This window comes from Chrysemys picta, chromosome 22, assembly GCF_011386835.1.
Source record: "Chrysemys picta bellii isolate R12L10 chromosome 22, ASM1138683v2, whole genome shotgun sequence".
In the NCBI taxonomy this organism is placed as follows: domain Eukaryota; kingdom Metazoa; phylum Chordata; order Testudines; family Emydidae; genus Chrysemys; species Chrysemys picta.
This window is the reverse complement of record NC_088812.1, coordinates 2074749-2100022: the sequence shown is the minus strand read 5'-3', so window position 1 is coordinate 2100022 and position 25274 is coordinate 2074749. Positions and strand designations below refer to the sequence as shown.

The window sequence follows — 25274 nt, the reverse complement described above, 5'->3', positions numbered from 1 at the left end:
CAGCAGAGTTGGTTTCAAAACAAAAAGAGCATTTTATTTAACAAAGCACAATTGCCTGCTCAAACTATAAAAAAAACCACAGGAGCTCCTAGTTCATCAGGTTTTACAACAGCTATATCATGAGAACAATCCGCTTCAAAACCCTATGGACAGACAGACGCCACCCAGCAGACACAGGCAGGTTTTGTTATCATTTATTTGTGAAGTTAAAAACAAGCGGTAAAAAGTAAAAACTGAGCGTACAATTTTGTTTGTTTCAGTTTCCTCTTGAACAGACAAAATACATGACAGACCAGTCCCAATTGTGGGAAAATGGGAGGGGGAAAGGGGTTGTTTTATCTGAAACACCGACACCTTATTCGAGGAATGTTCCAACTCTAACTAAAAAGCAGAGTGATTTTTTTTTCTCCTTGTAAAGTTTTTTTATTTATTTTTTTTTAAAAACAAAACGAAAAGAAAAAACATGTTACCCTGAAATCGACGTGTGTTTCAGGAGGGCTGAGTTCTTGCAGCAGTTTTAGTTCGCTATCTTCTACAGCTGGCTCAACATGAAGGATTCAGATATTTTTATTTTTATTTTTTTATTTTATTTTTATTTTAAAGAGACTCGAAGGAGGAGCAGCCGAGGTTCCGCTAAGAAACCCAGCAATCAGACCCAGGGGCCGGCTCCCTTCCCCAACAGCGGCCATCTCTCTTTCCAAAAACAAAAAGGGTTTCACGGGTGGGAAGTTCACATTCAATTCACTGAGCCTGCAAGGATCGGGGAGAGAGACAGGAGTCAGTTACCCCTGATAGACACCGCTACGGACGGAAGAGTCCGAAAGCAACACAGGGTCCCCTCTGCTGCAACGGCACTGGCACTGCGCTGCCAAGTTGGGGAGTGGAGGGAAAACTGGCCCTCGGCTCCCAACTCCCCTGCACACTAGGAAATCCCACCACGGAAGCAGGGTGTTTGAAAAGGGGAAATTGGCAGGTCAAGTCTGGAAGAGAATCTAGGTTTCGGAAGCAGCAGCTTTGGTCAGTCCTGAAGATCAGATGAAAGTCTTGGCCTGGGGAAGCATTTCTAAAGGGGGCTGCTTGAAATTCGGCATATTTAGGCAGCTAAGTAAGTGGCACGGAGCCCCTAGCAAGACCAAGTGAAGTCACCAGGTGCTGCTGGAAAAGTCACTTAGTCAGGTGCCTAAATGTGGCTGAAACCGGATTTTTAGGCTTCTGCGGCCCTAGAATGTAACTGCTCAGCCTGGCGCTAGGCCCGAGACTCTGAGAGCTGCAGCAGGACAGGCTAGAGGCTGAGCGGGAGCTAATCTAGCTCCCTGGGTCAGCGAACAGCCGCTTTCAGTCCAGCGCTGCCGAGTGCGCTCACCTTCGAGAGGAGAAGCTGGTCAGAAACGTAGGAATCTGCACCCAGGTTCTCTTTGAACGAGTTCCCCTGGTTTGACGCTCGCTGTATTCCGACAGCTCTGCAGCCCGATCTCCCCGAACTACCAGGGCTAACAGTGATCCCTCCCACATCCCCCAATGGATAAGACAACCCCTAACCCTACGAAGAAGTCCTAGCCCCTGAAAATGGACCTGTGAGCCGGAGCTAAGAGCCCAGTGGAAACTGGAGAATCTTACCAGTTCTGTCCATTTCCCTGAGCTCCCATCTCCTCCGACCACCCCCCCAGGTGTCTACGGGTCAACGTAAATCCACATGAACAGCGTGGGTCTGTGTTGCCACCTAGTGGCGGATCCATAGAAGAGGTTTACGAGTCTACTACTGCCTCCAGCTAATGGACTGGGTCCTTTAGCTCAAGCAGTAGACGCTCATGCTTGTAGGTCGAGGTGTCCTGGGTTGAATCCCCGTCGACGACCGATGTGGGAGCCGGTGCACGAGCACAAAGATGCCGCTCAGGAAGCACTTCCTGTGGGACCGAGGGTCTCACCCAGGCAGGAGGAGCTACAGCTGGGGGTTGAAGGCAGGCAGCGGGGCACATGGCCGATCACTCACCTGCTGTCCCTGCTGTGTGGGTGGCGGCACTGGGCCCCCAGCCCCCGGTGTCTGTCCGTAGTAGGCAGCCTGCTGTCTGTAGTACTCTGCCCAGGCTGCGCTGTAGTCTGGCTGAGGTCCCGGTGGTGCCCCTGGTCCTCCACCAGTAGCCACTTGAGCTGCTACGATGGGGCAGGGGAGAGAAGAGGGGGTGAGTCAGTGACTCCAGGGGCACAGGGCTACCCCTCTCCCCAGGTCTCCAATGGTCAGCGGACAGGAGCTGGGCTCTCCTTGCTGATCCACACACCCACCCCCGTCCATAGGAGCTCCAGGCCTCACTCACCTTGTTTCTTATAATATTCCTCCCAGGCTTTCGTGTAGTCCTGCTGTGGGGGTGCCCCGGGCTGTTGGGGCTGCTGGCCTGTGGGCAGAGACATGCATTAGGGACCCCGGACAGGTGGGCGAGGGAGTGAGCAGCTGGAGAGGGAGGAGGAGTCAGGCAGTATCACTGCCCCCTTTGCCTAGTGGGGTTGAGACCAGCATGAACTGGCATCTCTGGCTGGGGAAGTTCACACGGATTCTGTGGGGCACATTGCTAACTTGCTGGGTCTGCCCCATGCTCCTTTCTCCACCTGACCTCAGAGACCTTCCCTCTCAGAACAGATCTGACTGCTCAGTGCTGGGGAAATCAGCCCATGGCCTGTCACTAACACCCCCCCCACCCACCCACCCATGCGTGCGGCCAGGCCAGTCTGCTTCAGCCCTGAGCAAGAGGTACCTGCCTCTGGAGCTCAGTCCTCAGGACCCTCAAGGCTCAGCCTTTGCCGTAGGGCCTGTCAGCGTCAGTCCTGGGGTCACAAGGAGCTGGGCTGAGCCCCTCGATTCACTGCTGCCCTCCAGCACAGCACTCTTCACCCGGGATAGTGCCCCCTCCTCCCCGCTATAGGCGAAATGATTCCCCCAGGGCATTACCTAGTTTTTTGTAATACTCCTCCCACGCTTTAGTGTAGTCGGACTGCCCGGCCGGGGGCGGCTGCGGCGGCTCGCCCTGAACGGGGGGCGCTGTGGGAGCTGGTGGCTGCCCGGGCACAGGGCCAGGGGGCTGCTGGTAGTAGTGCGAGTAGTACGCTGCCCAGGCCGCGTTGGGATCTGCTGCCGCTGCTGCTTTGCCTGGAAAGGAGCCATGTATGAGAACAGACCCCGCCTCCTGCCCTGGGCCAGCATGTGGGGAACAGGGCTGCCCGCCCACCTGCTCCCCGGAGCCAACCCTACCCTCGCGAGGGGCAGCGCTGGGTACTTACTTGGGTCATGAGGGGCCGGAGGCTGCCACTGCGGGTAGGTGTTCCCCCAGCCTTGGGGTGGGTATGGGTGGGGGGGAGGAGCCCCAGGGCTGAAAGAGGAGAGCAGGAGACATTGATGAGGAGGGGTGACAGAAGGCACTGCAGAGGGAGGAGCAGAACCCCGCTGGGACATGCTGACTGGGAGGGTGGGAAGGCCCCTGTACAGCTGGGGCAGCCCCCTGCTCATCTCCCCAAAGCATGGTCCTCGGAGCCCTGCTGCAGCCCCAGTGGGGGACAGGCAGCCCACAAGAGCCAGATGGGCCTTAGCGGGTCCCTTTGACGGACGGAGGCTTTGGTCTGTGTTTGTGCAGGGCCTGGCACGGCAGGCTCCAGGGTAGTGACAGGGCTCCTTGGTGCTGCACAGCTCTCGAGGATGGGAAGAGGCCGGCTGACTGGAGAGCTGGTGGGGTTACCCCCACCTATTTTACACCTCCACCGAAGGGCAAGCCCAAGACCACTCTTCCCTGCAGCCCTGCTTGTGGTCCATCAAGCTCCGGCACCAGGTCTCTGCAGGCTTAGCCCGTCTCCCATCTTCCCCACCCGGGGCACTCGCAGGCTGAACAGGCCAGGAGGAGCAGGGCCTTTGGCTGGCAGCTTCCTCAGCAGAACTTAGGGTTATTTTTTTTCTTGCTTCCAGACTGAAAGGATGGTCCAAAGTTCGGGCACTAGACACTATAGGGGATTCCCTGGGCACTAGGGGAGCAGCCCCTGTCAGGCCACCAGATGCCCCTGGATTTATTGCTCAGTCCACCCCCTTAAAGACAGCCCACAAGCACCTTTTTGCAGCATGTCGTGCACTCCCTCCCCCGCCCCCCCGAAGAGGCAGGAGATTTCAATACTTACTGAGGGGGAGCTCCTGGTGGCCCTGGATTGAAAGGTCCTGGGTTGAAAGGGCCCATTGGGCCAGCAGGGCCCGGGGGCCCTCCAGGCCCAGGCCCAGGTCCAACTGGGCAGAGGGGGCCCTGGAGAGAGGAAATAATCCGTAAGTGCTGAGAGCCACGATGCCCCGGGTCAGCCTCCAGTGCTCTGCTGCCCCCTCGCTGTGGGGGTAGGTGGAAGCTGGGGGCACTCCCCGCACCCACCTCGATCTTCTCCTCGATGAGTTGCTTGGCGTGGTCGATCTGCTGCGGGGAGCCGCGGATGATGAACAGTTTGAAGTTGGGGTCTCCGTTGGGAGGCAGCTGCCGGGAGATCTCGACGAACGCCCCCGTCTGCTGGTTTATGGCTTTGACGTTCTCCCCGCCTGGAAGAGAGCGTGGAGCTGTGAGCTCGGGCTCTGCTGGAGCGGCGGCGGGGGAGACACCGGGAACCGCTGTATGATGGCAAAGGACACTCACCTCTGCCAATGACCAGCCCACACTTGTGAGTAGGGATCGAGAAGGTCATCTCTCCTCCAGGAGGCCCCCAGTTACCCTGCCCTCGGCCACGGCCTCTGCCTCCAGGGGGCATTCCTGGGCCAGGGGGACCCGGCGGGCCACTCTGCAAGACAACAGCAGAAACAGCTTCAGGGAAGGGTCACTGGCAGCCAAGTACAGCGGTTAACATCTTGGCACTTGTGACAGTGGGGGGGGGGGGGGGGGGTAGAGAATCAGTCTGATGGTTCAGGCAGTTTGAGCTTTAAAAGCAACCCACTGAGGGAGGAAAAGCAGGTATGTGCCAGGTCCTGAGCCCCAGAGCGCACAAAGAGCGGTCACTTGGGGGCAGGTTGTGAGCGTGGACTGAAAGCCAAGAAAATCTCACTCCCTCTCCCTTCAAGGTCAGATTGTCAGTCGGCCTCTCCAAACACACATTCTATAAGGTTTGAGCCGATACTTTTTTTTCCCCTCTTACAGTCGGTTTAGACAGGGGTAGGCAACCTACAGCACGTGTGCCAAAGGTGGCACGTGAGCTGATTTTCAGTGGCACTCAGACTGCCCGGGTCCTGGCCACGGGTCCAGGGGGCTCTGCATTTTAATTTAATTTTAAATGAAGCTTAAACATTTAAAAAACCTTACTTTACATACAACAGTTTAGTTAAATATTATAGACTTCTAGAAAGACCTACAAACGTTAAACTGTATGACTGGCACGCAAAACCTTAAATTAAGAGTGAATAAATGAAGACTCGGCCCAGCACTTCTGAAAGGTTGCCGACCCCTGGTTTAGAGGGTGGTCATGAAAATCTGACATCTAGGTAGGTGCCACCATCCTGAAAGGGTTGAGAAATGCCCCTTCAGAAAGTATTTTTCTGCCTTGTTATTTAGGTTCTAAATTCAGGTCCTGCCTGTTGGAAGGCTGGGAACAGAGCTCGTGTTAATGACAACACAAGAGCAAAAGCTACTTGTTAAGAGGGACAGATTTTTAGGAGTGGGCTAACTGTTTTTGTACAGCTTTTTGTATTGGTTTGCCCTGGTACAGTTAACGTGGCACTGCCCCCTACTGTGGGCAGTTCTCCTGGTACAGCTATTCCCTTATTGGAAAGAATCATAGAATCTCAGGGTTGGAAGGGACCTCAGGAGGAATCTAGTCCAACCCCCTGCTCAACGCAGGACCAATCCCCAACTAAATCATCCCAGCCAGGGCTTTGTCAAGCCTGACAAAGGGACCAAGCCATACTGGTATGAGGCACAGATAAGGGGAGGCAGTGTGGTCTAGTGGAGAGCGCACTGGCCAGGGACTTGGAAGCTCTGGGTTCTCTTCCCAGCTTTGCCCTGCTGGGTGACCTTGGGCAAGTCCTTCTTGTACCTCACTTTCCCTATCTCCTTTGTGATCTATTGATAAGAACTAAAGGTTATCCTAACAGCATCCACGCTATGGGTTACACTGGGATAATTATTTCAGTAAGAAATAAGGACACCTGAAATAGTTAAAAATCAGTAAAGAGCCTGTAAAGCATGCCTTGGCCCCGTCTACACTTACAATTTAGCTCGACCTCGCTAGGTTGCTGAGTACTGTAGCTATGCTGACCAAACCCTCAAAGGAGCGGCTAGGTCCCCAGAAGAATTCTTCAGTTGACCTAGCTCCTGCCTCTCAGAGAGGTGGATTACGTACAGCCACAGAAACGGTCACTGTAGGAAGCGTCTACACTAAGACGCTACACCTGTGACACTGTAGCTCCCCTACTGTGGTCATGCCCTGAGTCACCATGTAAGTGTTTCTGTTAACACCTAATTAACATTTTGATTAAAAAGAACCCTAATTTGCAACACTCAGCTTTTCAATTAAAGTGTTAAGAGCTTGCAATAAACAGAGCTGCTATCTCCCACGGGTCTGCCAAAACCAGGGAAGACCACACAGTCCTGATTGGTTTTTAAATCTAGAAATAAGTAGGAAGGAATTTGACTCCTCAGGCCCCCTTATACATCACACAGCAGAAAAGTGGCGGCACTGGTTCTCTTTTTAAGACTCCTGTGTTGGTTAAAGGAACACCCGGACAGCCAGACTGGATCAGACCTGAGGCCAGCCTAGCCCAGTATCCCAGCAGACGCAACCCCCAAGGTTTTGGAGGAAGGTGGAAGAACCCCACAGCAGCAGGGTAACCTGTCCCATGGTGGGTCTCGTTCTGAGACCGTCTCCCTGAATCACTCTATTCACCAACTAAGGAACCCACTGGGTGGGGTCAGCCCCTCCTAGGGCACCCCAGTGTTACCTACCCGAAGGCTCTGCAGGAGGTCGTTTATAATCCGGGCAGCATGCTCGCACCTGTCTGGGGGCCCCATAATATGGGCGATCTTCTCAGGACCTGTCCCATCATCTGAAACAAGCACAGGAGTCAGCTTAACAAAGCGAGGTCCCCATTGCCGTGCCCGACTCCTCGAGACAAGGGCTCTGGACAAGCGCCAGGCCCAGAACACTTGGCATTAGCAGCAGACGAGCCCATGCTAAAATGGGCTTCGTCTGCCTTTTACGCAGGCATGGTGCCCATTTCATTAACACAGGATCAGTGGGTGGAAGGGCAGGTGACATGTCCAATCAGCCTGAAGAAGCAGATGGCTAAAGTAGTATGTTTAAGCTATGTGGGAAGTTAACCTCTTGAGTGAAATCTGCTCTATGCATAAAAGTTCTCTCCATTAAACTGCTCAGAGCACAGGATTTGCCACTCAAGGGCAACCACTGGCTCCCTAAGCCAGGTTATCCGCCTCTGGAAGTGGCTGATACCTGCTGCTTCAGAAGGTGGCCACCATCCCATCCCACTTTGGATAATGCACTGGGCTATTTGCACTCATGGGGGGGTGGGGGGGGGAGACAATTCCTTCCTGACCCCTTAACCCACAGGCGAGAGACTGGATAGGCAATTCTAGAGATTTTTTCCAAGGAAAACAATCTGTCTTATTGGTTTTCAGGAAAAATACCCTCCCTGCCCCCCAAAAAAGTCTAGTATGGTGCGGATATGAATGAGGTACTCTGAAGGGATCACTGAATGATGCAAGTTACAATATCGACACCCAAGGGAACTTGTGCGCAGAACCACCCAGGCGGAGTTTTTGGCAGATAAGAATCGTGGCGCTTAGCCATGCAGGTGATGGGTTTGGCAGGATTCTCTGGGGAAGGGGAAGGGGAGAGCTATTTAGGCTTCTGACCTTGCTTGAACTGTATCCGAACTCCAGCATCATTTTGTATTTTCTTAATCATCTCTCCGCTACGGCCAATCACCACCCCGACAGAATGCCTGGGCACAGGGACCTGAGCAAGGGCCAAGAGCAAAATTAACTGGAGAACAGGAAACACGGCTAAGACCTAGGAAGTAATTTCCTAGGACACCAGGCCCAAGGTTTTGTTTGGTTACTGCTGCCCCCTGCTGTCAGACTATGTAACAGCCTCCCTTGACAGAACCAGACTTTCCCCTAAACTAATGTGCTAAATCGGTCTTACATCTATTCCTCCACCGATCCTGGAACCGTATTCGTTTCGGTCACCAAAGCCTCCCTGGTCACGTTCTCGCAGGATGTCCATCACCATCTCGCATGCTTGCTGCGAACAAGAAACAGCAACGTGAGCCCAGGGAACCAGTGACCCCCACGCTGCAGGCCTGGCTCCCAGAGTAAGCAGTACTGACTGAGGCTCGCATGGGCCATGGGGCACCCAGCCAAGAATTCCTTCTTTAAATACATGGGGACCATTAGCTAGCTTACGGAACTTTAATCCCAGTGGTCCCGGTAAGGATCCCAGTGGTCCCACAGCAGCTACCGAGGGCTGGGAACAATGCCGCTCCAGCGAAGAGCCACGAGTGACACGCACACCCCCAGCCATGTTGGATAGTTCAGGCACACACAGCTGTTCCCTGTCTCCTGGCCACGGCTGGGCAATTCCCAAATTTGCCCTCCGTTCTTTCTCACTAGCCATGCAGGTACTATTAGGCCACTGCAGCATAGCGCCTGCTTTGCACTTGTTCACAGAGGATCTCAGGGATTTAGAACTAGCAGAACATCCACTCCAGCTGTGTGGCAGGTATATTCAGCCTCCTTTGACGGAGGTATAAGCAGACAGAGGTCAAACTGCCCAAGGATATACAGTGTCTGCTACAACCCAGGCATCCTGCTTTAATTTAATAATGTCAGTACACGTTTATACCTGTACCGTGCTCACCACCTGAGGAGCTCCGAAGTTTACATCAAATTCATTTCCACACCCCATTTAAGTGTAGTTTTGGGGAAATAGAAAATACAACTTGTCCATGTTCTCGCAAGGCGTCCATCGCTGTGTCACAGCAAGTGGAGAGGCAGAGTTGGGACTAGAAACCAAGTCTCCAGACTCCTACCCTGGTGCTTTAACCACAAGCCCAACCTTCCTCTCAAGCAGACACTATTCAGTATTCACTTCCTGTCCTAAACAAAGTTGTACTGTTGGACCCAGAGTGGTTTCACTGGGGGAGATGTGTGTGTGAAGCAATTCTGAATGCGTAAAGCATTCTGGAGAGATCAAAGAGACTCACTAGGATATTTATAAGGTTTGAGCCAAAGTAGTTCATTTCAGAATGGCCCTAAGGCAGGTAACCACTGACCACTAAAAAGCAACAGAGTCCTGTGGCACTTTATAGACTAACAGATGTATTGGAGCATAAGCTTTCGTGGATGAATACCCACTTCGTCAGACGCAACCACTGACCACTAAAGCAGAGGTTCTCAACCAGGGGTACACGAGGTCCTCCAGGGGATACATCAACTCATCTAGAGATTTGCCTGTTTTACAACAGGCTACAGAAAAAGCACCAGCCAAGTCAGAACAAACTAACATTTCATACAGACAAGGACTTGTTTACCCTGCTCTATAGACTATACACTGAAACGCAAGTACAATATTTATATTCCAATTGATTTATTTCATAATTCTACTGTAAAAGGAAACCGTAGCCAATTGTTCAGTAATTGCGGGCAGTGATACTTTTGTATTTTTCTCTCTGATTTTGTAAGCAAGCAGTTAAGTGAGGTGAAACTTGGGGTACGCAAGACAAATCAGCCTCCTGAAAGGGGTACAATAGTCTGAAAGGTTGAGAGCCGCTGCAATAAAGGAAACACGTAACGAGAACCACCTTATACCATCCACAACAAGCCTTCTCCACGGGGAAATCGGGCAACAGTGCAGTCAGTCAACCTCCTGCCCTCGCTCTCCACACAGATAGTTACATACACACACTCCCACTAGAGTGAGCCAGCCGGACCTACCTGGACTTTGTAGGGGTCTCCGATTATCCGAAGAGGCTTGTCTACATTGGTGTTTTGGGAACCGTCTTGAATTAAAATCATTTTCACTCCAGCTCGCTCCTGCATTGGGGTGGAGGAGATTGGAAGAAATCAGCCAGGGGTTGGGCAAGTCGATAGCTGGAACTCTCCAGCGGCTCTCCAGCATGCTACGCACCTGCCACAGCCTACGCTGACCTGAGCTCTGACAGGGGAAAGAGAAGGGACCAGATGTCCCCACTAACCAACTCCAGGAGCTTCACCCTGGTCTCAAGAGACTCACCCAACAATTCAGCTCGTGTCGTGAGCCCTGGTTCCATCACAGACACGGCACTTGGCAGTGGAGACCAGCCCTGGAACCATCACTGCCGAGGGCACAAGCCCCTACCTGTAGATTTTGGGATCTCCGGGGTTTTAGGCTTCTATTGAGTTACACTCCTAGCCCTTCCAGTGGGGAAGCCTTCTGAACACGTGCCGACTTAGGCAGGATTCCCCGTGCCCTGGTGGATGCATGTGTGACTCAGTGTCGCTCTGGTCCTGCTGCACTTTTCCAGAGATGCCAGGGAGGCAGCTAAGAAAGACTGCCTGGGGGTTTATCTAGACTAGGGAAGTCTGCACAGGGTTGCTCCAGTACAAACTGGGGCTTGCAAGAGCGACTTACTCTGGTAAATTAGATGGGTGCCAAGCCCAGCTTAGAGTGGTGGAGCAACACCAACATAACCCCTCTTGCATAGACAGGGCCTTAGGGGCATTATATGGCCTTTCCGGAGTCTCCTGAGGAAGAGATGACCAGGGACCCCACCTGAGCTAACAGGGCACAGCTGGACACCCCACATTAGTGAATGACCAGAATTTCGGAAGGAATCAGACTGGCCCTAGAGCACAAGCCTTTCAATGCTCGAGATGAAGAGGCCACCAAAGGTACCTTGCTAGAGGGGGCTGAGCCGCAATGCGGGGAGAGCTAACGAGACAGGAGGAAATTGCTAAGTGAGGGGAAAAGGGGCAGCTTTGGTGCACTGCCCCCTGCTCTAACCACAAGGAGTTCTCTGTCCACCTGCCCCTCAGCCTGGGAGGCTCCCAGCCCTTACCTGTAACTGTTTAATGGTCTCTCCCCCTTTGCCGATCACCAGCCCTGCCTTCCCAGCCGGGATCATGATTTCCTGCACTGTGCCGTTCTGCCCGTTGGCGTTGTCGTGGAACTGGCCAGGTGGCCCCCCACGACCCCGCGACACGATATCATCCAGCATCATTTTTGCCTTCCTGCGAGGGGAAAGAAAAAGCCAGCAATGGTGGTGAGCAGAGAGGGTGTGCGCACCTATCAGCCCTTCGTACACCTCAGACTAATAATGCAATACACAGGCCAGGCCCTGGTACTGCAGTGGCCCACCCAGCTCCCTTCCAGGATGCCTCCCTCCGTGAGCTCCCATCGCACCATGCCAAGTCCCAAGACTTGGACAGCCCAGATAACACTGCGCAGGTTTCTGTCTAGCCCTGCGCATTCCAGAAGGGGTTTGTTCAGTCAAGGATAGCAATTCCTTGCCAAGAAGCCAGGCCCAATTGCCACACCCTAACTCCATGATTATAAACCAGGGGTCGGCAACCTTTCCGAAGTGCTGGGCCGAGTCTTCATTTAGTCACTTTAATTTAAGGTTTCACGTGCCGGTAATACATTTTAATGTTCTCTATAAGTCTATAGACTATATAACTAAACTATTGTTGTATTGTAAAATAAACAAGGTTTTCAAAATGTTTAAGAAGCTTCATTTAAAATTAAATTAAAATGTTGATCTTACGCCCCCGGCCCGCTCAGCCCGCTGCTGGTCTGGGGTTCTGTTCACCTAGGCCGGCAGCAGGCTGAGCGGGGCCTGTGGCCAGAACCCCAGACCGGCAGCGTCCTATGGCCGAACGCTGTCAACTGCCCAGCTCAAGGCAAGAGGCTAACAGTCCCTTCTAATGATGGGGCAGGAGACCCTATGCTTGCAAACCTCCCACTCAGAATTTCACTTTTTGGAAAGGGGAAGGGAAGGGTTATGAATTTTTTTCAGGGTGTCTCTCTTCCCACTAACTCTATAAGGCCCTTGTCCTCCCTGAAGACAGGGAAAGTTCCCAAGAAGAAAACCACCAAACAGCAGCAGAACCCCCAGGACAACACAGCAGAAGGCAGGTGACAGCGAGAGCCGTTGGCAGTGGTTTGTCCGTGAGGGAGGAGAGGCAGCGCAAACAAAGGAAGTTCTGAAGATTTGAGCTTAAAGTTCAGAAACAAGTCCCTGCCCAACAGACAGGTGATTCCAATCTGCACCAGGACCCATAGTGGAATAAAGGGTGTACTCACTGGACAGATTCTGGGGATCCAGTCAGAGAGACGCTCCGCTCTGGTAATCCGCCACTGTCTGCAGGAGAAGAAAGTGTTAAAGGACATGCTCCTAGGGCATTTCGTCTGGAGGGTCCCACAGGAACCGCTACAGATGTGCTTATGCTTTCTCCCTCTACAAACTAAGTCAGCTCTGCCTGGGCAACAGGTTTCAGAAAACAACGTGCCCATGGCACAATTAAGGAGCTGGAATAACTAGGCAGAGATCTGAAGGGGGAATGCTCTGTGGTGGAGTTCTCTAAGCAGAGAGACACTGTGCCATGTGGCTCAAAGTTCCGTTATACTTGCTGGTGCTGATGGCCTCTGCCATGTTCTATCAATGACCCCTGGTATTCATAGGATGTCACTACAGTAGCGAGGCAATATTGTATAGATGAGCGAACTCACTGCATCCCAGGGAAGACATGGCCAGAGCGGTCTAACACACTATTAAACCACATACACCCCCGGAAACACATTCGAACATTTCTCAGGAACGCTTGATGCTAGGGGCATTCTTTGATTCAGAGATTTAAGGCCTGAAAGGACCATTATGATCATTTAGTCTGACTTGCATAACGTGAGCTGTATAGAACTTCACCCAGGAATTGCCACAGAGCCCTACATACTACAGACATTAGATGGAGACTCTACCACATCCATTGCTCACAGGGGTAATTATGTTCACCGGTATAAATTTACACCTCAAATGAAGGGGCCCAGGAAGACAAGTCTAGCTGGGCATTCATGAGCGCTCTGCAGAGTTCTTGCACCAGTCCATACCTGGCGATATCTGTACTTTGCAGCCAGAGTCTTGCTGGATTTTGTTGATCTGTTCACCTCCTCTGCCTATAACTGGAAAAAGAAAGAAAAGGAGAAGAACGGCTAAGGAACACCAGCTTGCTACAGAGAAAGGAAATGTCACTAGCAGACAGGTCTCAAAGCAAACTGCTTCATGTGATTCAGTTATGGTCTATTAATCTGCAACCACTTTAAAAAGAAAACAATCCAATATCCATCTATCTCCATGCAGAAGATAGAAGCCTTTCATTCTACTGGAGGAATGGTAAAAATAATGTTCAAATATAATGTAGTGGAGGCCCCACCCCCCACACTGCAGGTTCTAGGATGATCTTCGCTCTCACAGCTACTAACATGTGGCAATTTTCAGCCATGAATCTCCAAGCACTCTACAAAGGCAAGTGAGTTTCATTATCTCCTTTCTAGAGAAGGGGAAACTGAAGCAGCAGCGAACAGAATGCAGGGCTCAAGTCCAGTGCCCCATGCGAGTCTATGGGCATCAGAAGGGGGAAGACAAGCAACCGATTCAAATATTAAATCTAGTTAAACAAGACTCTCAGAAGGGCCTTGTTCACCACAGGGCCTGGGCAGCCTAAAGGAATCAGCCTCGGAAGGGGAGTTTGGTGCCCCCAAACTCAGCCAACTCCTCACTAGCCTCAAAAAGCTCAGAAAGCCAAGCCAATTGAAACCGCATCTTGTAAACCAACTGTTTCCTGGGCTCAGATCTTGTATGCAACGGAGCCCAGTTTTCTCCTGCTTAGCATCACGCTGAAGCCAGTGTCACAGCCACCATTCCTTCTGGCAAAGGTCTAGCGTGGACTCCCTTCAGAGCCAGTCACCGCTTCTCAGATCAGCCAGACAAGACTGAAAGTCCCCTCTTCCCTGGGAGAGGAACACGGAGCCCTTCACAACACTCCTGTGAATCCATGCCACTGCCCACAGACTACAATCTCAGTGCACAATGGAAGTGCCAACAACCACGGTGACAACACACCCAGCTAGGACGTTGCCCTCAGTATCTAATCCCTACCATTTAAAGCAGGGAGTCCGAGCCTGTGCATTCAATAAAACAATGCTCCACTCTGCCTCTCTCCTGGCCGGCACAAGTGCCACACCAGAGTTGCCAGAGTGTCAGGATAAGACTCAAGTGCTAGTCAGATCTCGGATAGCTGTCACCTAACACAGTGAAGGGGATCAGAGCAAAGAGCCAAGAACAACTGAGCTTTTCGGCAAAAAGCTCAGAAACTGGCACTGAGAAGCCAGGAAGGTATTTGGGAGTAAAAGTAACAGTGAAAGCCTTTCTCTAAAGCAACGGCAGGCTGCTCCCTCCCTGTCTAATACTCACTGAGTCCCACCATGCCATCAGGTACTCTGTACTCTTCAGTCACTGTAGACCTGCAAAGGGAAACGGTCAGCGGCTTAAAGTGAGGAGTGGGAGGGTAACAAAAAAGGAACCGATAGTCACCTGCATCGATCAGAAACAAAAGAAAAAAGGACTTTCCTTCTCCTGGGAGGACAGACCGATTGGAAGGGGACTGAGCTATTGGCACTAGTCTAGGGGATGCTCGAGTCTCAGGGTTACGCATGGCAAACTAGTTACGTGTCCTGGAGTCCACTGTATCAGCATTTGCACACAGTGCTCTGGTTTTACAGAAGCCAAAGCTATGAAACCTAAAGCAAAGGCTGCACGAGAGCTAGAAATACCGCGCAGGTGGCCAAGAAGCACGTCCCTCACTACCAACACGGCACTCATGCCAGGAGTGACCCGGCTCCCCAATGGCATGTCACACGACTCAAAGTGCAAGCCTCACATCTGAGCAAAGCAGCTTGTTAAGTTTTGGGGCATCACACGGTCGCCCCTCCTGCAGAGGTCTGAAGTACAAGAGGTGTCGCTAATCTGGTTCTGAACGTTCCGTTCAAATTCACAAGCCTTGTGACTTTGGGGTGGGGGAGAAGGGTGAAGGTAGAGTTTACCTGGGAGGAGGATGGATCGGTCCAAGTTGAGCGGACATTGCTGAAAAGGAAAACCACGAGAGGTTTTGGGTTATGAATTCACATACCAGAATGCAGAACAATGCCACAAAGCCAACAACAAATCAGTCACTATCCAGGCAGTCTATGGAAGATAAAAATCCCAGCAGGCTAAAAACAGGTTCCTACATATTTCTAACCCAAATCTTCCCCTTCCTTTCACCCAATCCACTCTTATTTTCTCAGCCTCAACATGAAACACCCACTTCAGGTGAGCAACAGCTATCAGAGGGTTTTGTATGTGGTTAACAGCACCTCCTCAGGCATATAAAGTTATTTTTCCCATCCCTTTTAATGTAAGTTGTACTTACAGTCACCTTGAGCAGCCAGTTTCTTGCTCTCTGGCTGGTCTGTTTAAGAGAGAAGGGAGTAGATTAGATGCAAGCCAACCTCTTTCCAGTCCTTACAGGTGGCCTCCCGTCTCCACATGCTGACGTGTGACATAGGAGACCAACTCTTGAAGCATGATGGGCTAGATGTGAGCTATGCACATCCGCATTAAGGAAACCATCAGAACATTTAAACAATGGAAACTTATCAAAATAAAAATTAATCTAAATCCAAGCACCTATGACAACTAGCATTTCTGTAGTACTGTCCATCCTGTGCTTAAACACCCAGGAATCTTTCACCCATGCGGAAAGGCCCTGGCACTTCTACAGGTGTGGGAATCAGAGATGGCCATGGATTCAGGTAGAGAGGGTACTCGACTAAGAGTGCAGAGACACTGGGGTTACTCCCAGCTCGGCCAGTGGCTGTGTGAGAGCTTGTGCAAGTCACGTCTCATCTGTGCTAGCTGTCCAATAGGGATATACGGAAAAGCCCCCCCCAAGCTCTACAGACAAAAGCACTATATAAGTGCTAAGTATCACCAAGGCCCAGTCCTCATCACATAATGGTGCTGTTCAAATATAGACAACGAACACCCTGCAGTACCTCCATCTTCCAGTTGCCTCTTCTGACCCCCAAACCCAAAGTCTGGAGTGTTGTTGTTCACCGTGGTAGCTGCATCACCCCCAATTTTAGCCGCTATCTGAAAAGAAAGCAGTTGGCATTGTACAGTTACTACCAAAGGGAAAATCCTTCCAGAAATTAGCAACAATGGGGAAAGTAAAAGCAACTGGATTAGCAAAAACAAAATTCTCCAGCCCTAGGACCTTCAGTCCATTAAATATACCACACAATAACTGCACTGCCATTTAAAAAGTCCTAGGCTAGACTACACCGTTCAGAGGACTACATTAAACAACCACGCTTAAGCTAAGCGAGGGCTAGAATGTTATTACAGCACTAAAAAAAAATTGCTCTAACCTAGGTCTATATATAGAGTTAATGACATTTATTATAGTATTTGCATGTAGCAAACACTATTAAAGCTGAAAAATTGCAGCTACTAAATACTAATAACTTGTGTGCTTAACTTCCTGAAAAACATTTTCTGGGGCTGAAAGATTTGTACTTTATTTCAGCCAAAATGCGATTTTTATGCAAAAAACCTTATTAAATACATTATAATGTCCCTTCCTATGTTTCTGTTCACTGATTTAACTCAAAAGTGGCAGTACCTTCAATCTTTATACCTACCAGACCCAGAACTCTTGGTCAAGAGAACTATACCACATTCAAATTATTTGGAGTTAGAGTGTGGAAGTAGAATGTGCAGCAGCAAATTTCACTAGCTAAGAGTCCACTTTTGAACGCCAGTTGAGACAGACTTTGTCCCATTCCTACCTCTCAGGTAGAACGCGGGGTCACAACAGTGTTTCTTGTATGTAGAACTGTTAGCTCACGCTCAGTTCAAATTTCTCACACTCCAGCTAGCTCTCTGGAAGCATCAGTATACACTCGTGTCTCTTAGGTGTGCGCATGCATTAATTTTGCATTAACATGAGTGTACACAACTCAGACAGATTTCCCTCTTTCATTAAACTTAGGAAATTAAATGCAAAAAAATTGTTAATACAACATGAAGGTTGCAAATTTTAATTAAGAAGTCAAGCATTGCAATAGTTAGTGTTTTTATGAGAATCTGAATTTGTGCACACAAGACAAATGTGTAATGAGTAGATTTGCTAATAATTGGTACCTACAAATATGCATCATTTCGATTACTGGTTAGATTAATGTATACAGTTAAGATCCAATAGGATAGAATTAAGACGACCAGATGATATTTTGTATTTCCCATTTAAATTCACAACCTTAACACTGCATTAACGTCGGTTTTCAACTGATTTTTAGAAGTAGCTCCCTTGTTTATTTACCTGCTGCAACTCAAGTTTAGGATTCTGTTCAACAGGAGCTGACACCACCACAGGCACCTGAAGACAGTAGAGGACATGGTGATGTGCTCAGCTGTTGCAGGACAGAGAAAATCCTGTGCTTGGGTATTGGCAGATACGTCATTTTTATAGTGTTCATAAGATTGACAGCACTGAAGGTCAAAGTTCTCTACCTAGCCAAATCGAGTACAGCCACGGTAGTCCAACAGCAAGGCAAGAGTCCCTACAATGCCCCGAGCAATGTGTGTCATCCACTACTACTAGTAATTATTGCTAAGTGCCGACAGTGAGCTTGCTGCTGTACAATTCACAGAAGCCTATCCCTGCCCGGAAGAACTGCAATTCTCAAGTGACCTGGAGGGACTCTTCCTTGGGGCAGAGGACAGCTCAGTTTCCATGGCCCACTCAATATTTTACCCCTTTGGTGAGGAACTCCGGTGATGTGTGTTGTGGACACCTGTTCACTGAGAAGCCGACTGAAGCCTGATCACTACCAGAAAAGGTTTTGCTGGGATAGCTACAAGATACTGATCCTGGCAAACAGAGCCCTGCAGCAGGACTGGAATCCTGCAGGTCCCGCAGGACCTGTTGCCATAATAGCAGGAACTGGTAAAATTTACTTTGTTGCAGATGCAATTGGGTGGGCAAAAAAAAACCCCCCACACCCCAGATTGCAGTAATGTGACAGAAAACTCTAAATGGTTAAAGATTTGTTTTATTCTTTTAATGGTAAAAATGGTCTGAATTTCATTTTTTCAGAGAAAAAGACACTTATGGAATTGTTTTGAGGTTTTTTTTGTTTTTAGTAGCATGGAGGGAATCAGTTTCTCTTGTGGGATCTAAGGTTTTTGCAGGTGGGAGTGGGATAAAAATGCAAGAAATAATGCAGGAGGGGGTGGGAGTGGGTATTGCAGGGCAGGATAGGAGCAGGATTTAAAAAAAAAAAAATTGTCCTACGCAGGGCTCTCCTTGCAAACTCTTCTAGTGGTGATGCAGATTAAGAGTGTTTGTACCAGGCCAGTTTACACAGTTCCCCAAAGGAAAGAAGCTATTTTCTAGAGAAGTCTCTCTCTGCTGGCATAACTGGGTCTACACTAGGGCTTTTGTCAGTATAAAAGTGTCATTAAAAATTACATCCTAAACTGACATTACTGTTGACAAAAGTTAAGTGCACACCTGTTCTTAAACTCCCCAGCCCAGCCACACCATTTGATGGTAAGCACTTTTGGTAGCTATCAAACTGGACTTCAATCAGGGACACAGAGGTGAAAAGCTTTGTACACCCCATTATTAGTCTACTAAACCATCCCACCCACCCCTTCATTTGATTAAAAACAAACTTATCCCGGATTTAAGGTTGCACATGTGTTTCATTTTTGGGATCCTTCACTTCTGAACGAAATGAGCTTTGCCCCTTGATCCCCTACAAACAAAATTAATAGTCTCATTTTAAAAGTCAAATTTCAAGAGCCAGCTATAAAGCATCCAAGACATTAAATTACAGAAACACATTTTCCAAACGGAAGTTGTCAGTTTTATACTGTAGCATCCATCTGACACACAGATGCATTAATAGTCCAAGATTTTAGCACTGCAGAAAAATACACCTAAAAGTTGGGAAGAAAATTAGCATAAAACATATCGCCAAATCACCAGCATCTCAGTACTTCCGTGCAGTGGCAAGACTAGTGCAGGATTCCCCTGCACGTTAGCAGAGCGCACATTTCAGCGCTATGTCCAACCACCAGTGCCCGCGAGTCATAGCAGGATACAGACATTTTCAACGTAGAGAAATTCCTTCTGCAAATGCAATCGTTCATCTGAATTGTGACTGACTTGTCAGCATTTACGTTTCTTCCTCTGTAGTCTGAGGAAATGAAGCCATGAGTTGCAGTGGCTTGCCTAGCTGATAAAGATGTGAATCGGCTCCACAATTTCAGTGGGAAGTGTCACCCCGTCTCCCAAATGTTGGGTGTCTATTTTTTGTAGACTGTGTGTGCGAGACAAGCTTGTTTGAGCAGTTGGGTTAGCGGCCCATGGCTCTGGGGTTTTATAGCATTCCGTTAGCCTTGCAAAGTCAGAAAAACAAGGGATACCTGCAGAAGTTGGGATGTATGGGGACATCAGGCCCTACTGCCCATTAGGTTAGATAAACCACCAACCACCTGAGGACGAGGTTAACACTGCTAACCTTCTCCTTTGGGGACAGTCATGTTGCAACAAGAACGGAAGGAACCCCAGAATTAAGGAGGGCCATCCCAAACATGTCCCTATTTAATGTGGGCCTAGGGATGAGGCCCCAGTGGGTGCTGCAAGCAAAGACAGGGGAGGGCTGAGCAGAGCTCTCTGCTGGCCACATGGGAGGGAAGAGACCCAGGAGCCTGGCCATCCCCCTCTTCCACATGCATGAAGCAAGAAGTGAGACCCAGGCGAAGAATAACCTCAGTATGGACCATGAAACCCTGAAGCTCAACACAGATGAACAACTCTGACCTTTCCCTCTCCCAGCTGGTGATAGAAGTGAGTATCCTACTGCCATGGGGGAACAGTAGGCCACCTTGGGGGATCCCCTCACCTTCCTGCCTCTCTTCACTCAGCCTATCATCTCCACCAGCTCCCTCTAATCCTTCACCTCCCCTTCCACGCCTAAGACCCCAGCCCCTCTGTTCCCAACACTGACCTCATACTCCTCCCCCAGTCCCTAATTCTCTTCTCCCTACATCCCATTCCCTGCAGCCCTGGTACCAACCCTCCCAACCTCCCTCTCATCCCTAAGGCCCCCTCCTCCCACAGACCATATCCATCCCCCACACTCCAGGCCCCCTCCCCTCTGGCCCCAGCCCCCACAACCCATACCCCGTCTATCCCCCTGCTCCCACCCTACCCCCCCACAACCATACCCCTTCCTTCCACCCCCCCGCTTCCCTAACCCATACCCCCTCCTATCCCCCCCCATCCCCATAACCCTTACCCGCTTCTCCACCCTTCCCTCTGCTCCCAGGCCCCCATACCTGTTCCCCACCCCCAATTCCACCTCCCTTCCCTCTGCTCCCAGACCCCAGACCCCATACCCCTCCCTCCCATCTTATCCACCCACCCCTCATAACCCATACTCCTCACCCCCCTTCCATCTGCTCCCATACCCCTTCCCTCCCTCCCATCTTAGCCACCCTCCCCTCATAACCCACCCTGCTCTCATCCCCTCCCAGACCCCCCCATCTTATCCGCCCTCCCCCATAACCCATACTCCTCACCCCCCTTCCATCTGCTCCCATACCCCTTCCCTCCCCCCATCTTACCCGCCCTCCCCCATAACCCACACTCCTCTCACCCCCCTCCCCTCTGCTCCCAGACCCCTTCCATCTTATCCGCCCTCCCCCCATAACCCACACCCCTCTCAGCCCCTCCCAGACCCCCCATCTTATCCGCCCTCCCCCCATAACCCACACCCCTCTCACCCCCTCCCCTCTGCTCCCAGACCTCTTCCTCCCCCCCCCAATTCTACCCCCCCCCCCCGCCACGCTCCCAGCCCTCGCGGCCCAGCCCCCTTCCTCGCCCCCCTTCACTTCCCTCCGCCCCCCCCTCTAGCCCTCCTGGCCCCAGGCTCCGGCCCCGCCCGCCCCATCGCGCCTCAGGCCCGGGCCCCCCCCGGCTCCCGGCCCGGCCCCGCCGCCCCCTCACCTGTCGGGCCCGCTGCACGGCGTCGGCGAAGGCGTCCTTGCGGATCCCCCCGGGCGGCCCCCCCGCTCCGCCCGGGCCGGGCCCCCCCGCGCCTCCCGCGCCCGCTCCGCCCGGGGGCGGCCCCCCAGCTCCGGCTCCGCCGGCTCCCCCACCGGGGGGCCCTCCGGAGGGCGGGGGCCCGGCCGGGCTATAGTCCGACATGGCGGCGGCTGAGGCCGGCGAGAGACGCTGAGGAGGCGGCGGCGGCGGCGAGGGCTCAACGCGGGAACCAGGCCGAGCTCTCCACACACCCCCGCAAAGCACGGTGGGATCGGGGGGCGGGGACTCCGCCGATATCCCCGCCCCCCGCGAGGCTCGAAGGCCAGTCACACCAGCGGAGCGCTCTGAGTGACAACGACACGCAGCCAATCCCGATCAGGAAGGAGCCAGCTTACCTGACTGGCCTATTAAAGGGATAGGAGGCGGGTGTTAAAACTGAGTGTCAGAGGACTCATCCAATCGCACAGGGAAGGGTCCCTGAATGTGCTTTATTATTGGAGGACAAGTAGGCGACGGCCCGAATTGATTGATACGAGATTAAGCCAATCAGAGATGAAATGTGGCTCATATTTGGACTCCCATTGGAGAAGATTAAGGATGGTCTGATATTATAATTGATTGACATTTTTATGGACCAATCAAAGATGGCAAATGCCCAGGACAGGCCTATCCGGCGCACCTATTGAAGGATGAAAAGGCAGGAGAGAATTTCATTGACAGGCATTTGAGCCATTCACAGGGAAGGGATTCTACCCGCTACTTCTTTATTGGAAGGTGCAATGCATGGGCGGTTCTTATAATGAGTGACACATATATAAACCAATCAGAAACGTAGAGTGCCCAAGGTAGCTCCTTATTGGTGCGTGGCTGGGGGGGTGGGTCTAAATTTGATTGATAGGTAGCTAAGCCAATAAAAAGTAATATATTCCATCTACCTCCCTATTGGAGGATGAGCCAATGAGTCCAGAATTTGATTGGTTCATATTCTGTCAATCATCCATCTCACTCTGCCTATTTGGAAATCCATTGGTTAATATGTGCGTGAAGGTGGGGCGATAGCAGATGGACAGGACTCTGGACCTATAGAAGGAAGGGAATCATTTGTTTGCCCAATGGCGTTGGGGAGGCAAGTAAGGTGGGACTTTGAAGGGAATGAAGTGGAAAGTGATTGAAGCTCTGGGCAGATTGACAGCTTCATCGTCCAATCACATTGGAAACGAGCCAGGCTTTACCAGCTTATATGGGGGGGGGACCACAGGTTAGAGAGCTTTTTACCCATAATCCTTTGGGTGTGTGGTTTCTCCTGGGCATGACCCACCTGAGGTTGTTCTCACCTGTGCTCTCTGGGATCATTAGCCAGCCTATGGCCTTTGCCTCAATGCGGCTGCCCCTTCTGGCCTGTGACCTCTGACCCGGCTCTTAAGATGTGACCTTTGCCTCCACCTGAGCCTGTGACCTCTGACCCAGCTGTGAGGCTATGACCTTTGCTCCCCATCCCAAAGGCAGAGATTTCTAGCTCCTCCCCCCAAGCTCCCACCACTGTCCTGGTGGTTGTCGTCCCCCGAGGCTCTGACCTCTGCCCCGTGCTTGTTGGGTCGGTCGCCCCCCACTCCCAAGTTACAGAATCACAGGACTGGAAGGGACCTCAAGAGGCATCTAGTCCAGTCCCCGGCACTCCTGGCAGGACTAAGTATGGTCTAGACCATCCCTGCCAGGGGGTTGTCCAACCTGCTCTTAAAAATCCCCAACGATGGAGATTCCACAACCTCCCCAGGCAATTTATCCCAGTGCTTCGCCACCCTGACAGTTACGACGTTTTTCCTAATGTCCAACCTAAACCGCCCTGGCTGCAATTTAAGCCCATTGCTTCTTGTCCTGTCCTCAGAGGTTAAGAAGAACAATTTTTCTCCCTCCTCCTTGTAACAACCTTTTATGTACTTGGGAACTGTCCTCATGTCCCCTCTCAGTCTTCTCTTCTCTAGACTAAACAAACCCAATTCTTTTCAATCTTGCTTCATACCTCATGTTTTCTAGACCTTTCATCATTTTTGTTGCTCTTCTCTGGACTTTCTCCAATTTGTCCACATCTTTCCTGAATGTGGCGCCCAGAACTGGACAAAATACTCCAACTGAGGCCTAATCAGCATGGAGTAGAGCGGAATAATTACTTCTCGTGTCTTGCTTACAATACTCCTGCTAATACATCCCAGAATGATGTTTGCTTTTTTTGCAACAGCGTTGCACTGTTGACTCATATTTAGCTTGTGATCCACTATGACCCCCAGATCCCTTTCCCCAGTACTCCTTCCTAGGCCGTCATTTCCCATTTTGTAAGTGTGCAACTGATTGTTCCTTCCTACATGGAGTACTTTGCATTTGTCCTATTGAATTTCATCCTATTTACTTCAGACCATTTCTCCAGTTTGAATTTTAAACCTATCCTCCAAAGCACTTGCAACTCCTCCCAGCTTGGTATCGTCCGCAAACTTTATAAGTGTGCTCTCTATGCCATTATCTAAATCATCGATGAAGATATTGACCAGAACTGGACCCAAAACCTATCCCTGCGGGACCCCACTCATTATGGCCTTCCAGCATGACTGTGAACCACTGATAACTACTCTCTGGGAACCATTTTCCAACCAGTTTTGCACCCACCTTATAGTAGCTCCATCTAGGTTGTATTTCCCTAGTTTGTTTATGAGAAGGTCACGCCAGACTGTATCAAAAGCCTTACTAAAGTCAAGATATACCACATCTACCGCTTCACCCCATCCACAAGGCTTGTTACCTTGTCAAAGAAAGCTATCAGTTTGGTTTGACATGCTTTGTTCTTGACAAATCCATGCTGACTGTTATTTATCACCTTATTATCTTCTAGGTGTTTGCAAATTGATTGCTTAATTATTTGCTCCACTATCTTTCCAGGTACAGAAGTTAAGCTGACTGGTCTGTAATTCCCCGGGTTGTCCTTATTTCCCTTTTTATAGTTGGGCACTAGATTTGCCCTTTTCCAGTCTTCTGGAATGTCTTCCATCTTCCATGACTTTTCAAAGATAATTGCTAATGGCTCAGATATCTCCTCAGTCAGCTCCTTGAGTATTCTAGGATGCAATTCATCAGACCCTGGTGATTTGAAGACATCTAACTTGTCTAAGTAATTTTTGACTTGTTTCTTCCCTATTTTAGACTCTGATCCTACCTCATTTTCACTGGCATTCACTATGTTAGACGTGCAATCGCCACCAACCTTCTTGGTGAAAACCGAAACAAAGAAGTCATTAACCTCTGCCATTTCCACATTTTCTGTTATTGTCTTTCCCCCCTCATTGAGTAACGGGCCTACTCTGTCCTTGACCTTCCTCTTGCTTCTAATGTACTTGTAGAATGTTTTCTTGTTTCCTTTTATGTCCCTAGGTAGTTTGATCTCGTTTTGTGCCTTGGCTTTTCTAATTTTGTCCCTGCCTACTTGTGTTATTTGTTTATATTCGTCCTTTGTAATTTTACCAGGTTTCCACTTTTTGTAGGACTCTTTTTTGAGTTTTAGATCATTGAAGATCTCCTGGTTAAGCCAGGGTGGTCTCTTGCCAGACTTCCTATCTTTCCTATGCAGTGGCATAGTTTGCTCTTGTGCCCTTAATAATGTCTCTTTGAAAAACTGCCAACTGTCTTCAATTGTTTTTCCCCCTTAGACTTGCTTCCCATGGGATTTGATCTCTGCCATCTGCCCTCACGGTTGTCGTCGTCCCTCCCCCGCCACCTCGGCCTGTACCTCTGCCCTCCATAGTTGTCACTCCCCCACCTGAGGCCATGACCTCTCACCTCATGGTTGTCGGCATTCCCCAACCTCTGCCCCAAGGTTGCTGTTTGCCAGGGCCACGAGAAAGGCACAATAACTCTCTCCTCTGTCTGGGGTTTCTAGCCGTTCCTCCTAGCCACAGGCCCTGGGGTGTGGTAATCACGGGTTGGGCTTTTGATGGCTGGGCTTATGGTTTATTTGCATTTGGTTTTGACACCGGGAAGGAGGGTCACTGACCTGATGAGAGGGGTATTCGCTTTCTGTAACTATACCTGTGTCAGAACCAGAAGTGATGGGCTGGAGGCAGGAGTCTTTTGGGCAGGTCT

At 50.6% G+C, this 25274-nt stretch overlaps 1 protein-coding gene across 3 annotated transcripts; it reads right to left on the bottom strand.

The window, feature by feature from the left end:
* Nucleotides 1–178: 178 nt before the first annotated feature.
* On the bottom strand, nt 179–21510 carry KHSRP (KH-type splicing regulatory protein). 3 transcript variants are annotated; one of them, XM_042844404.2, is made up of 21 exons: nt 21111–21448; nt 17412–17468; nt 16084–16180; nt 15459–15497; nt 15091–15130; nt 14462–14511; nt 13099–13170; nt 12298–12355; nt 11054–11225; nt 9951–10049; nt 8161–8259; nt 7869–7971; nt 6942–7042; nt 4647–4788; nt 4392–4552; nt 4153–4271; nt 3271–3359; nt 2942–3139; nt 2313–2390; nt 1991–2151; nt 179–750 (listed from the first exon to the last, which is right to left on the bottom strand). In XM_042844404.2, the coding sequence occupies exons 1-21, from the start codon at nt 21309–21311 to the stop codon at nt 742–744; spliced, it is 2145 nt and encodes a 714-aa protein (XP_042700338.1). In that variant the 5' UTR covers nt 21312–21448; the 3' UTR covers nt 179–741. The 3 variants fall into 3 exon arrangements, with proteins under 3 accessions (XP_042700338.1, XP_023967666.2, XP_023967665.1); XM_024111898.3 differs by lacking the exon at nt 179–750 and having other exon boundaries at nt 1466–2151; nt 21111–21510; XM_024111897.3 differs by lacking the exons at nt 179–750; nt 17412–17468 and having other exon boundaries at nt 1466–2151.
* Nucleotides 21511–25274: the final 3764 nt, after the last annotated feature.